Source organism: Phasianus colchicus, chromosome 19, assembly GCF_987193195.1.
Source record: "Phasianus colchicus chromosome 19, bPhaCol1.hap1.1, whole genome shotgun sequence".
Classification (NCBI taxonomy): Eukaryota; Metazoa; Chordata; class Aves; order Galliformes; family Phasianidae; genus Phasianus; species Phasianus colchicus.
Window position 1 is genome coordinate 4,723,998 of NC_143454.1, and position 12,843 is coordinate 4,736,840.

The 12,843-nt window shown below is 60.0% G+C and overlaps 1 protein-coding gene across 2 annotated transcripts; it reads right to left on the reverse strand.

The window, feature by feature from the left end:
• Positions 1–843: 843 nt before the first annotated feature.
• AKNA (AT-hook transcription factor) lies at positions 844–12,794 on the reverse strand. 2 transcript variants are annotated; one of them, XM_031601574.2, is made up of 20 exons: positions 12,698–12,794; positions 9,402–9,714; positions 8,607–9,289; positions 8,054–8,128; positions 7,686–7,836; positions 7,415–7,572; positions 7,278–7,337; positions 6,902–7,005; positions 6,584–6,799; positions 6,344–6,517; positions 6,034–6,259; positions 5,847–5,953; positions 5,510–5,733; positions 5,315–5,438; positions 4,848–5,018; positions 4,366–4,460; positions 3,976–4,242; positions 3,749–3,859; positions 3,508–3,667; positions 844–2,341 (listed from the first exon to the last, which is right to left on the reverse strand). In XM_031601574.2, exons 2-20 carry the CDS (start codon positions 9,613–9,615, stop codon positions 2,137–2,139), a joined length of 3,525 nt encoding a protein of 1,174 aa, XP_031457434.2. In that variant the 5' UTR covers positions 9,616–9,714; positions 12,698–12,794; the 3' UTR covers positions 844–2,136. The 2 variants fall into 2 exon arrangements, with proteins under 2 accessions (XP_031457434.2, XP_031457430.2); XM_031601570.2 differs by having other exon boundaries at positions 6,902–7,008.
• Between the last annotated feature and the right edge of the window lie 49 nt (positions 12,795–12,843).

The following is a 12,843-nucleotide window of genomic DNA, read 5'->3' on the forward strand; positions in this document are numbered from 1 at the left end:
ATGACTCAATGTGTCTCGTGCCGTTCTTACAGCTTGGTGTATGGTGATTGAACCAAAACTCCTTTTATTTTGTACTCCCCCCCTCCTTCCCCCCCCCCCCCAGCCAATAGACGCACTGCGATATTTTGGGGTTCTTCGTTTCGTTCTGTTCCCCCTGAAAGCTGTGACCCCTTTTTCCCATCCCCAACCCTTCTCTCTTTGCCTCGGTGGTGGTTTCCCCCCCCCCCCTTCCTTTCCCTTTCTGCTCCTTGCCCATAAAGTTAAAGATATATTTTTAGGGCAAAGGCTGTATCATTGCACTGATATTCGTCGGTTACCCCCGCCCTCTTTTGAGTTCCTTAAGTTTAGCCATGCTTCAGGATCCCCTACGTTGGACGTTATTATTAATTATTATTATTATTAATTTTTTTTTTCTGTTACAGTTATTTATATAAAAAATAATTTATCAAAAAGGAAAACTTTAAAAAAAAAAAAAAGGAAAACAAAAACTAGTCTGTCTTGGAACTTGTTTACCTTGAAGTTACTGGAAACCTAAATGTTTGGAAGTGTTGAAGCACAAACATGTATCATCTCTGTATATCTGTTCTGTACTAAAGCACTCAGTGACTCAATAAACGCGATCTCCATCTGTAGTGCACAGAGGCTCTCGCTTCCAGGAAGGAGAAAAGCCACCAGCAAAACAACCCCGTTTATTTTGTTCAAAAATAGGCAGTTATAGGTACAAAATACAGGGGTGGTTAGAAAAGAGGAGAGGTGGGAAAAGCATCATTTTTGCTCCTCCCCATTGCTTGAACGCAGCCCCTGGGGCGTCCCTGCTTCCCCCCTTGGGCTCAGTGTGAGCTCTTTGGGAGGGGGTGGGGGGGGGGAAGACTCAATAATAAGTTATTATAGGAAAAAATCTGATGGTAAACAAGTTGGGCACTTTAGGTAGGACCTACAGAAACACAGGGACAGCCCCTGCTAAGAAAATGTGGTGCTGGAGGATGCTGGGGGCAGGAAGGAAGGGGGGGTTCTGGCTGAATCAGTATGGGGATGGACCCCCCCCGCCTCCATCGCTGTGCAACAGCAGTTCTGCTACAAAAATAGGCATTTATTATAAAGCAGGGGGAATAGGAGTGCTGGGTGCCATCATAGGGCTGGATCTGCCCGTGCCTGGGGCTCACAGGGCTGGCTTGACTCTACCAGCCTAAAGGAAAGTCATGTTGATTTGGTATTCCCAAAGAAATCCAACCTGAGCAATTCTATGATTCTGTGGTTCTTTGGGAATCTCAAAGAAAATCTGCATTGCTTTTGGGAAAGCCAAAGAAAATACCAATTTCTTTGGTAATCCCAAAGAAAAATCACATTGCTTCTGGGTATCCCAAAGAAAATACCAATTTCTTCGGGAATCCCAAGGAAAACTTGCATTGCTTTTGAGAACCCCAAAGAAAAATCACACTGCTAAAGAAAAGAATCCCAAAGAAAATTCGCTTTTCTTTGAGCATCCCAAAGAAAACTCCCAATTTCTTCAGGAATCCCAAAGGGAACACTACCACTCTCTTCTTTTTCTACCCTCCCAGGAAGCCATGTGCAGGGAGGGACCCCACATCCCCCCTCATTGCAGCCCTTCAACCTCACCCAGCATCATTATGCACATTGCAGGGCCGTGCAGCACTAAGTTACGGGGAAAAACTCCCTGAGGGTTGTGCTGGAAATGTAAAACCAACCACGTGTATGTACCTATATATAGATACACACACAGATTATATATGGTCAACCAACCCTCTGACAATGGTACCCTGGGGAAAAATGCACATAGAAGTGCAGAGAGGAGAGTGGCCCTGGGGTACAGCAGGGTGTAGGGACAGCACCCAAACCCCAAGCTCAGCCCCAATCCATGGGGTCAGGCTCTGGCTGGAGCTGTGGGGGGGAGATGGGGGGTGTGTGCAGCGTACCGAGAAACCCTAAAAATCACCCTAAAAAACATTGAAAACAGCGAGAGATGGGCTGTGGAAATGGCTCCTTCTGCACCAGCTTGGCACTGAGGTAAACGCAGCGGTGTTTTGGTAGGACCTATAAAAATGTGGGAGATGCAGGACGGGTCTGGCTCTGTGCCTCCTCCCACAGTATGGATGGGATGGGATGGGATGATGCTGTTCAGAAGAGGCAGGAGCTCCGCACTGCCCGTGCCCGGCCCAGCTCTGCTGCCAGCACCTGGCCCAGCCGTCTTGAGGTGACGCGGGCACGGCGTGCTGCTGCCATTGCTGTGCTCAGAGACAGATCCAGGTCCTCCTCCAGGTCTGAGAGTGGTGGGGAACGGGTGTGGTGTGGGGTTGAGGTAGGTGCGGCTGGGGGGCAGTACCTGGAAAGAGGGAAGGATAAAGGTAGAAGGAAAGGAGGGGAAAGAAAAAGGAAGAAGAGGGAGAAGAAAAGGGAAGGAGGAGGAAGGAGATAGAAGGGAAAAGGGGGGAAGGGGGGAAGAGGGGAGGGGAAGAGGGGAAGAGGGGAGGGGAAGAGGGGAAGAGGGGAGGGGAAGAGGGGAAGAGGGGAGGGGAAGGGGAGAAGGTGGGGAGGGGAAGGGGGGAAGAGGGGAGGGGAAGGGGGGAAGAGGGGAGGGGAAGGGGGGAAGATGGGGAGGGGAAGGGGAGAAGGTGGGGAGGGGAAGGGGAGAAGGTGGGGAGGGGAAGGGGGGAGGTGGGGAGGGGAAGGGGGGAAGAGGGGAGGGGAAGGGGAGAAGGTGGGGAGGGGAAGGGGAGAAGGTGGGGAGGGGAAGGGGGGAGGTGGGGAGGGGAAGGGGGGAAGAGGGGAGGGGAAGGGGAGAAGATGGGGAGGGGAAGGGGAGAAGGTGGGGAGGGGAAGGGGAGAAGGTGGGGAGGGGAAAGGGAGAAGGTGGGGAGGGGAAGGGGAGAAGGTGGGGAGGGGAAGGGGGGAAGAGGGGAGGGGAAGGGGAGAAGGTGGGGAGGGGAAGGGGAGAAGGTGGGGAGGGGAAGGGGAGAAGGGGGGGAGGGGAAGGGGAGAAGGTGGGGAGGGGAAGGGGAGAAGGGGGGGAGGGGAAGGGGAGAAGGGGGGGGAAGGGGACGGGAAAGGGAAAGGAAGGAAAGGGAAGAACAGAGGAAAGGAAAAGGAGAAAAAGAAGGGAGAAAAAGAAGAAAAAGGTAAAAAGAAAAAAAAACGAATGAAGAATAAAGAAAAAAAAAAGGAAAAAGAACAAAGAAAAATGAGAAGAGAAAAAGAAAAAAAAAAAGGAAAGAAGAGAAAAAAAAGAAATAACAAGAGAAAGTAGAAAGAAGGACAAAGAAAAAAAAGTGAAGGAATTAAGAAAAAGGGGGCAAAAAAACAACAAAGAAAGAAGAAAAGATGAAAAAAAGAATACGGAGTCACTGTACAGCTTTGCCTACGGGGGGCTCTGCTTCCCCATCTCTATGACACTATTTTAAGCCCCCCCAGCTCACCAGTCCTTCCCCTCCTGTTCCCCCTCCCTCACCCCCCGGTTCAAGCTGACCCCCCCGCATCGCTGAGCATCCTTACAGCAGTGAGGGCGCGTAAGGCACCACGGGGACGGGGGCGAGGTAGGCGACGGGAGGCCCCCCAGCCAGGTACCAACACCCTGCGGGCCGCTCCGGCTGCACGGCCTGGGGGCGGCTGCGGGGCTCCGGCGGGGATTTGCCGTCCGATTTGCTGCGCTGTGCTGCGGGTCGGAGGCGGTGGGTGAGGTGGGTGTGATGTTCCCAGCTCGCTGCCACCTCCACCCCCCTGAGGTATCACCCACCGTGCCCGGCTCTGTCCGTGTCACCGCGTGATGCCCGGCACGTTGGGCAGCGTTCGGGGGTCCTGGAGGTGCTGCTGCGCTGCGGCCGCGTGGCGTCGATTGATGGGGCACCTGCGGGGATGGGGAAGGTGGGGGGGGGAGCAAACATATATAGAAACGCGCACAGCGAGGAGGGGATGGAGCAAGCAGTGGGGCTCGATGGGAAGCAGGAGGGATGCGATGCTCACCCGTCGTTGTCCCGTCGGGGTGGCAGCGGGGGCACGGCGCAGCGCTCGGCTCCCCACGGGGCGGTGCCACGCGGTAATGCGTCCCCCCGATCGCGGTGTCGGTGCGACCGTGTGCGTTATCCAGCTGGTCGGGCTCCCGGCGTTCAGCCGCCTGCTGTCCCCGCAGTGACATCGCACCCAAAGGGCTGCGAGGGCGTTTGTGAGCGGACGGGGCAGCTCGGGGACGGCTGTCACCGTGCGCACGCAGCGAGCGGTCCGACTGGGAGGCTGCAGGGAAAGAAGCGGCTCTGCATCATCCCGACCCGCAAGGATGCGGGATTCCTGTGCCCCGCACCCGGTCCCCACCGCATCCCTTCTCTTTTTGGAGAGGTCCCAGCTGTCCTCACTCACTGAAGTCTGCCGGTGTCCCATCCCGTGGCAGCGATGCCCATCTGCCTCTGGGGCCGCCCGGGGTCATCCTGCCCCGCACAGTGGGGCTCCGCTCCCTGCAGAGGGCACAGAGCCATTAGAGAAACCGGGACATGGGGCACAGCACTAAGGCTGCAGGGGAGGCACAGGGAGATACCTGGGGTGTGCAACCCTCAGCGATTTGCTGCCAAGGGGTCCTACCCCAGTGTCCTGGGAACCCCTTCGTGTACCCCCACTTGGGCTGGGCACATGGACCCCCCCTCAGAGCCAACCCTGCTCAGGTTGAAGGAAAAAGGGCTAGGGGAAAGGAGATGGGGGAAAAGGGGATGTGGGGCTAGGGAAAAGGCTTAGGGTTAAAGCTAGGGAAATGGGTTAGAGTTAGGGCTAGGGGAAGAGACAGGAGCTTCCAGACCTCCCAACCCAGTGCTCTTTGGGGACAATCTGGTCTCTGCTCAGCCACCTACCCCATGGGTGCTGCATCCCGGAGGAATGAAGCTCTGCTGGCCGCTGGCTGCCTCCTCCCCTTGGGGGTGTGGGGGGCTCTGCCCTCAGGGTAGCTGTGGGACCGGTGCAGGCTCTCTTCCAGCCGCAGGCGCAGCCGCCAAACCTCGTCCTGCAGTGCACGGATGGCCCGGCTGTAGGGACAGGACAGGGGATGATGGGGGGATGATGAGGGGACATTGAGGGGCAGGGACAGCCCCAAGTCCCCCAACACCTCCCTGTGGGACACAGCTCTGGGCACTTCCATACAAACCTATGCTGTTTAGGAGCGGGTGCACCCACAGCCAGCACAGAGTTGGATCAGATCACATGTCATGAATTTGGCAGACTCAGCTCTCATCAGGAGCCACTATTCCCAGTCAGCCTCCCAACAAAGGGACAACCTGTACTCTAGGGACCCCCCTGTACTGGCAGGGCTGGGGGCACTCACTCGCGCTCCATGCGGGATCCCAGCAGGTCACAGTGAGCCGGAGCTGGGGATGGTGAGGCAGGTGTCCCACCGGTGGGGTGCCCACTGGTGCAGCTCCTGTCTCCTCCTTCTGAGTCAGAGCGAGCTGGGGGGCAGAGATGGGGCAGTCAGTGGGGCAGTGTGGGGCACGGGCACAGCTGGGGGCCGGGCACTTACCACCATCACCCTCAGGTCCCAGCTCACTGCCCTGGCTGCCAGCCCAGCGCAGTGGAGAGCTGCTCGGTGAGGGGATGCTGGGGGGCACGCTGTGGCCTGGGGGGGGGGCGTGCTCAGTGGCTGGGTAGGGACCCCTCAGTGCCTTCCTGGGGGGCAGCAGCGGAGCTTCCTTCTTCTGCGGATGGAGGGGAGTGGGGACGGGAGGTTCCAGTACACCATGAGTCCTGGGGAAGGATGTGTCAGTGAGGCAGTCCCCACCTCCCACCCACACCACCCACTGCCTCTTCCCCTCCACGGCCTCATGGCATGGAGCAAGCCTGTGGTGCTGGTGCTGTACCCAGTGCCCAGTGGCCGATGCTCAGGGGTGCGTGCCAGCAGGGACACCCGGCTGCTCTCTGAGCCCACGAAGCCGCTGTCCGTCTCCGGCGACACCATGCGCTGCTCCTGTGAAAGGAGTGGGACTGGGGCCACGTGCCCCCTCCCCAGGCATAGGGACGGCCTCAGGGACCCCCCGAAGCACTCACCTGGTGGCAGAGCTTGAGGGCACGGCGCTGAGGGGCTGTGCTCCCTGTCCCACTGCTGCAGCGGGACGGGGCTGTGCGCGATGGCAAAGGCTCAGGGAATGCCAATGGGAGCCTGGAGGTGGATGGTGGCAGCGGGGTGGTGATAGGGGACAGGCGGCCGTGGGTCCCCTGTAGGTGTGGGGGTTCAGTGTGGGGCAGCGGCACTGCTTTCCTCTGAGGGGGGGGCCTGTGGGGAGAGGAGTAAGAGCGAGTACCAGGTGTGCCACAGGGACTGCTCACCCCAAATCCACCCAACTGCACCCACACTTACGAGGGAGAGGTCTCAAGGTCGGTGCCCTCTTCCAGTGACTGTGTCCCACTGAGGACCCCCCCGGGGCCACTGTCCCCTGCCACAGTGCCACCAGCCTCCTCCAGTGCTGCGCTCCCCGTCAAGCTCAGCTGCTCCAGGCTCAGTGATGCCGGCAGCGACTTGAGGTGCTGGTACCTGGGGGACGTGGGCAGGTTTTGGGGTGCCCCCCATGCCCTCCACCTCCCATCGAGGGACACTCACTGCTGCAGCAGATCCCCAAAGTCCTCCTCCGCTTGAAGCTGCTTGTGCTGTAGGGGTTGGGGCAGCCCCACTGTCACCACCTCACTGTCCCCTGCTGTTTTCCCAGTGCTGGGGGGGCCCTCTGTCACTGCAGGGCTCCCCGGTGCTGCCCGCTCCAGGCGCTCCTTCAGCTCCTCCAGGCGCATCCCCAGGCAGAAGATGTCCCCTTCCACTGTGCTGCAACACAGTGCCCATCATCAGGGACGAGGGGCTGGGGCTGCTCCCACGCAGGGCTCTGAGCAGCACTGCAATCCCAGGGAATGCACAACCCATGCTCACCGCTCTGGGTCGAAGTTCCCCATGTCCCCAAGGCTCTGCTCCTCTCGTGCCTCCAAGTACGCCCGCTCCAGTGCGTCCTGTGTATCCTGCAGCCTCTGGAACCGCTGCTGTGCAAAGGGAGCCCCCAAACCTCCCTGCAGTGACCCCACAGCAACGGGGCTGCACCCTCTGGGGTTAGGGTTGCAGAAAGAGATGGGAGCTTGAGGGGACAGGATGGGGTACCTAGGGATGAAATGGACCACTTTCGGAACAAGACAGGCCCTTAGGGACAGGATAGGGTATCTAGGGTGGGATGGGGCCCCTAGGGATGAGATAGGGCACCTGGGAATAGGATGGGGCCTTTAGGGATGGGGTGGGACACCACACAATGCTGTACCTGGAGCAGCTGCTGTGGCACAGAGCTCCCTGCTCGGATCCAGGCTTCAAAGGAATCCACCTGGATGGGAGAGAAGGGGCTGAGCAGAGTTAGAAACCCCACTGCTTGTTCACGCTGGGGGCTGTCCCCTGACTTACCTGCGCTTGAAATTTGCGGGTCTGCTCTGCCAATGTCTGTGTGAGCCGTGGTCCTGCACAGCAGCACGGCCCCACACATGTGGGGCAGCCCCCCAGGGGGGAGCGAGGAGAGCAAGGCTGGGATGCTGCCCCCTGTTTTGCTGGTTGTGGTGCTGGAGCTGCAATTGGACACAAAAGAAGGCAGGCGACCTCCAGCACTGCCTCCCCTGCTATGGGAGCACCTGTGGGGTGGTTGGGTTTGGAGCAGGAGGTTTCCTGGCACTCAGCTCACCTCCACCCACAGGGAGCTGCGGGTTTGGGGCTGTGCTGATGGCTGCGGCGCTGGGTCGTGGGATGCTGAAGGCCATCACCCTGCAGCCACCACTCATGGTGCCAGCGTGGGCGCTGCGGCTGGCACACGGCGGGTCGGCGTACAGGTTCACCTGGAAGCAGAGACAGCAGGCACCCCAACAGGGGCACCTCAGCCCCATTGCAACAAGGCCATGAGGGGTGTCCAGTTTGGAACCTGGAGCACCCTGCCTCAGTTTCCCCACCTGCGCAATGGGGGAGCGCAGGAGGACGAAAGGATGCCCCAAGCCCTGCATCTGTCCCCATCCCCCCCACCCCTATATTTGGAGACATCCCCACATCCCTCCCCACCTTGGCCCCCAGCCTCAGCTGGTCAATGGTGTTTTCGGCCTCGGCGTACTTGGTCAGCAGCTTGTGGTAGTCATCCTGTGGGGGGCACATGTCACCGTGTCATGGGGAGGTGCAATCTGGGGTGCACAGAGCTGCCACACCTGCACAGCTGGTGTGGATGTAGCCTTGCATGGGGAGGTAATGGGACCATCCCTCTCTTCCCAAGGGACAGAAGGGCATCAGGAGACGGGAGCATTGTATGGGGTCAAGAGCATCCTGGGGAGGGGACAGGAGCATTCCTAGGGGGACATGAGCATCCTGAGGGCACAGACATGAGCATCCTAAGCCACGGAGGGGGACAGGAACATCCTTCAGGGGGACAGAAGAACTCAAAGGCGGGCATGAGCATCACAGAGGGGACAAGGGCATCCCAAGTGGGACATGGGCACCTGGGGGGGTGGGACAGGAGCATCTCTATGTATGGACATAAGAAACAAAAGGGACGTGCATCCCTAGAAGGGGACATGACTATCCCACGGGGCGTACAAGCATCCCAGTCCAGCTCTGGGGTTACCTGCAGTTGCTGCACCAGCGCAGTGGCCTGCCTGGGGGAGCGGAGCTCCTGTGGCACTCCAGGGGGGGCGGAGGGCCGCGGTGGGGCCCCCTCCCCACTGCTCAGCAGCACCTCCCGGACGATTTCGGCAGGGGATTTGGGGACAAGGGGACCTCCGTGGGGCCTGGCACGGGCGGGCAGGGCCCTGCTGGGTGGAGGGCGGTAGTTCTGCCCCACCTTCACCCGTGCTTCCACCTTGGAGAGGTCAGGCAGGGGGTGGTTGAGCCGCCCTCGGCCATATGGACAAATGTCTGTGGGGTCCTTCAGCTTTTTGGTGTTAATGCGATGCCGGGGGCTGGGGGACAGCCGGCTGGGTTTGGGCTGCTGCAGGGTTTGGGGGCTCTGCTTGAGGTCCCTGGATTCACCCCAGCCTCGGCGCTGGCGTGGGGGAGTCATGGGGATGGGACTGGAGTCTGAAGGCCCCGAGGTGCCGCCGCCATCCGTGGTGGTACCCAGGGCTTTCAGAGGGGTCTCAGCATGGGGGTCCCCATCGCTTTCTGTTCCCCAGGGCTCCTCTGGCCTCTCGTCCTCCTCAGAGCTGCCCTGCTCTTCCTCTTCGTCTTCCTCCTCCTCCTCTGTCAGGTCCTGCTGTGCATACCAGCGTGGCTCTGCTGGGGACCCGACATCCAGGTCCTCGCCATCCCCTGCAAAGCAGCACTGCCACCAATGTGTACCATCCCCGAGGCCCCAACCACCAAGCGACCCCCCCTGGTCGGTCCCTTTCCCAAGGGTTTAGGGGCAGCAGAGGATACTCACCCCATGTTGGGCTCCCAGCCGCCTCCTGTCCCCACTCAGAACCTGAGTCCTGTGGGTCGCTGAGCTCCGCAGTGGCAGCCCCCAGCCCAATGACACCGTTCTCATCCATGTGCTTCTCAAAGTCTTCTTCCTCCTCCTCTTCCTCCCAGCATTTGGGCTCCTGGCTGCCCAGCTCCGATTGAGTCCAGCGCAGCCAGGGTGAAGAGCTGCCCATGGTGTCCTGTGCTGTCCTTGTCACTTGTGCCACCCCATGGCACCACAGAAGCTGGGGTCCTCCTCATCACCAATGTGGTTCACATCGCTGCTCAGCATCCTGGGGGGAGGGAAGGAGGGTGCTAAACAGGCTTTGTTAGAGGGCATCAACCCAAGCTGTGCCCCGATGTACCCCAGATACCACAAGCCCACAGTGGCGAGAACCAGGGCTAGGGGACAGGACGGGTGCCCTGCAAGCAGGACCTGCCCTTCAGAGCTGTGTCCCCAGGGTTCCCATAGCAGCAGCTCCAGGGACAAAACACAGCCGTGGGGCGGGGACGGAGCGCTGCGGGCTTATTGTGCTGAATGGCACTGAGCCACTGATACCGAGGGCTCCACAGCCCCCAGCCCACCCCCACACACCCCCAGGATGTCACCACACAGCCACCAGCACGGCACAGAGAGAGGGTCTTTCAAGAGGACCACAAGGCACGGCAAGGACCTGGCGCTACAGATGGGCACCAGAAATTGACCCCCTTTGAAAACTGGGATACAGCTGACACAGCGAAGGCAGTGTGACAGCAGCCCTGTCCCCCCCGGTGAGCTGTCACTGCTGATAAACACGAGAACAGTGATGGCACCGTGCCCCCACGCATGCAATGAGTGCAGGGTTCTCAGCCCCACACCTCCGTCCTGAGGGAGGGATGTAGGGCAGAGCTCATCCCACCCTGCTTCACTCCCACCCCAGGCACAACTGGGGCAGCTCCAGTGGCACACAGGTGGAGGGGGGGGTTCAGAGGCTCAAAAGTTCCCCCTGCTGATGTTTTGCATTTCTGTTCAGCTCCAAGTGCAAAACCCAAGCGTTCCAAGAGCAAGGGTAAAAACCACACACACAAACACACACACTTGAGATTGTTTTGCTTTGTGGTTTCTGAGCTCACGGCTACGTTGGGTTATTCTTTCAGGCCTTCTTATGCCACCGTAAGAGTGAGCAGCTCACTTAGAGGAGAAAAAGCAACAAAATCAAAGGAAAAAAAAAAAAATAGAAAAAAGGATTTTTCCCTCTTAGCATCATGACATTTTGGTGGATGAGCTTTCAGGAAAAGTGATAGACGTGGCAGAACCCTGCTGCATGGGGATACTGCAGGTGATGCACAGCTCTCCCAAGTAAAGGCTGAACCCACATAGCAGCAGAACTGGGGGTCAGCCATCCAATTTTCCACCCCTCCCTCCCCCCCAGAATCTCACTGTGCAGGGTTCTGGGGATCCCTGCCCCCCCCCCCCCCCCCCCAGGGCTGATGCTGGAGCACAGCTGTAGGGCTTGGGGCCGCTTTCCCTTCTCCATGCCAGGATCTGAAATTGGATGCATCCCAACCCCATCAGGGACCGGAGCCAAAATTGCTCTTTAGTCACATTGAGAAGATGCAGAGCCCAAAGCATCCCTGGGAGCACAGACATGGGGAAGAGCCTTGAGGTGGGGAGAGCAGCCCTGCTGGGGCAGCATATAGGGAAAAGTCTCGTGCTGCTTCCTTTAAGGCTGCTGGGGCCCTGTTGGAGGGTTTGGGGTCTGCTCTGTGCCCACAATGCCTGGGGGAAGCAGAGCGGGGTGGTGGGAGAACTGCATGAACCCCTGATGTTGGGCAGCTCTGCTGCATGCAGGTCTCGCCCCAACAGTGGGATTTAAGTAGGGATTTGCAGCTCTGGGGCTGTGGGGTGGATTAGAGGCTTTTCCTGCAGCATGCAGGGCTGTGGCCATCCCCAGGACACTACTTGGGGACCTCCAGATACACCCTAGGCCGAATATCCCCACCATGGGGCCATGCTGAGGTTTCAATAGCAGCCGGGAGCTGTGCAAGCTCTGCTCCGCGTGCCGCTAATTACACACTAACGGGCTGGATTAATTACCCTGCTGAGAGCACGCCAGGGTGTGCCACATCTCCTGCCTGGTGACGGCCACGGGGACAGAGCAGGGGGGACTCCCACCTCCACCAACCCTGCAGAGTGCCGTGCCATCCATGGAGCAATGGGGAGCAAGCATCACTATGGGGGGGGGGGCATTCAGCCCCAGCTGCAGCCGAGGCTTTTCAGAGCGGGTTCCCGTACCACGAAGCAGCATTCACGCCTCGTTGAATTGCAGGAACACTGCTCAGCGCTCCGACAGCCCCGCAGGGCTCAAAGCCGGGGGGGAGGGAGGTTGGAGGCTCAGTCTCGGCTGCTGCCTGCAGGGAGCGGGTTTGGGGGTAGAGCGTCTTTTTGTCTGAACACGTTTCCACGCAAACCACTTTTTGGGGAAGGGGGGGGAGGACCATGCAAGCCAAAAGAATGCTGCTGTGCCTCAGACTCGGCAGGGGACATCTGCAGCTCAGCGGGCAGTCGTTCCCGGTTCGTAAAAACAACGGGGAAAACAGCGCAGCGAAGAAAGGCGTGAGGGGCCCGCGGCACTGCCTGATGGAAACCCCCCCCGTGTCCCCCACCGGCCCCAGTGGGACAGCATCGCTCCCACCTCCCGACCCTTAGAGCTGCGGGTCCCTTTGGGGACGAACCCCAGCGCACAGGGTGGGCGCGGTGACGCGGCTGGGTGACAGCGATCGCTGTGCAACCCGCAGCCCGGGGTGGGATGGGGATGGAGGGCGATGCCCGCTGCCGTCGGGCGAGGCGCGGAGCAGCGCTGCTCGGGGCGGCCCGGGGATGTCACAACCCCAGCGGGACCGCAGCCGGGTGAGCTCAGCGCCTTCCTCGAAACCAGGAACTGAAGCTGCCGGCGGCCCCCGCCACTTCCTCGCAGCGACAGCAGCGGCAGCCCCGGCCCCCCCCCTCCCTCTCCCCCTCCCTCCCGCGGCCGACCCACGGGCGCACCCCGAACCCCTTCCGGACGCACAGCTCATGCAGTACCGCTGCTCGGAGCTCCATCACTACTCCGGATCTCCGGCCGCCTCCCACCGCAAAACCTCTCCAGGATGGGGCCCTTGGCCGTGCCCCCTCTTCCGTACAGGGAGGAGCGGCGCTGCGCGGCGTTGGCCCCGCTCCCAGTGCCCGCCCAGCTCCGAGCAGCACTCCCTCCCCCCAACCCCCTCCCTTCCCATCAGAGTTCCCATCACACTCACCTGTAAGGCACAACCCCCCTCCCAGCCCCTCTCCGTTCCGCTCCCGGCCCCGCCGGACAATAGCGCGGCCCGCGCCGAAGTGGGCGTGGCCGCGCGCTCATCCCCGGCCCCGGTTCTTTCCTCCAATCGCAACGCGCCGTCAGAGC

What these genes read in the sequence shown, in the direction of transcription:
- AKNA (XM_031601570.2), bottom strand. Translation starts at nt 9,615, where the DNA reads ATGGGCAGCTCTTCACCCTGGCTGCGCTGGACTCAATCGGAGCTGGGC. An exon ending in CGGGATGCAGCACCCATGGG is followed by an intron (nt 4,461 to 4,847) that starts GTAGGTGGCTGA and finishes TGCCCTCTGCAG; the next exon opens with GGAGCGGAGCCCCACTGTGC. An exon ending in CACGGACAGAGCCGGGCACG is followed by an intron (nt 3,668 to 3,748) that starts GTGGGTGATACC and finishes TCCGACCCGCAG; the next exon opens with CACAGCGCAGCAAATCGGAC.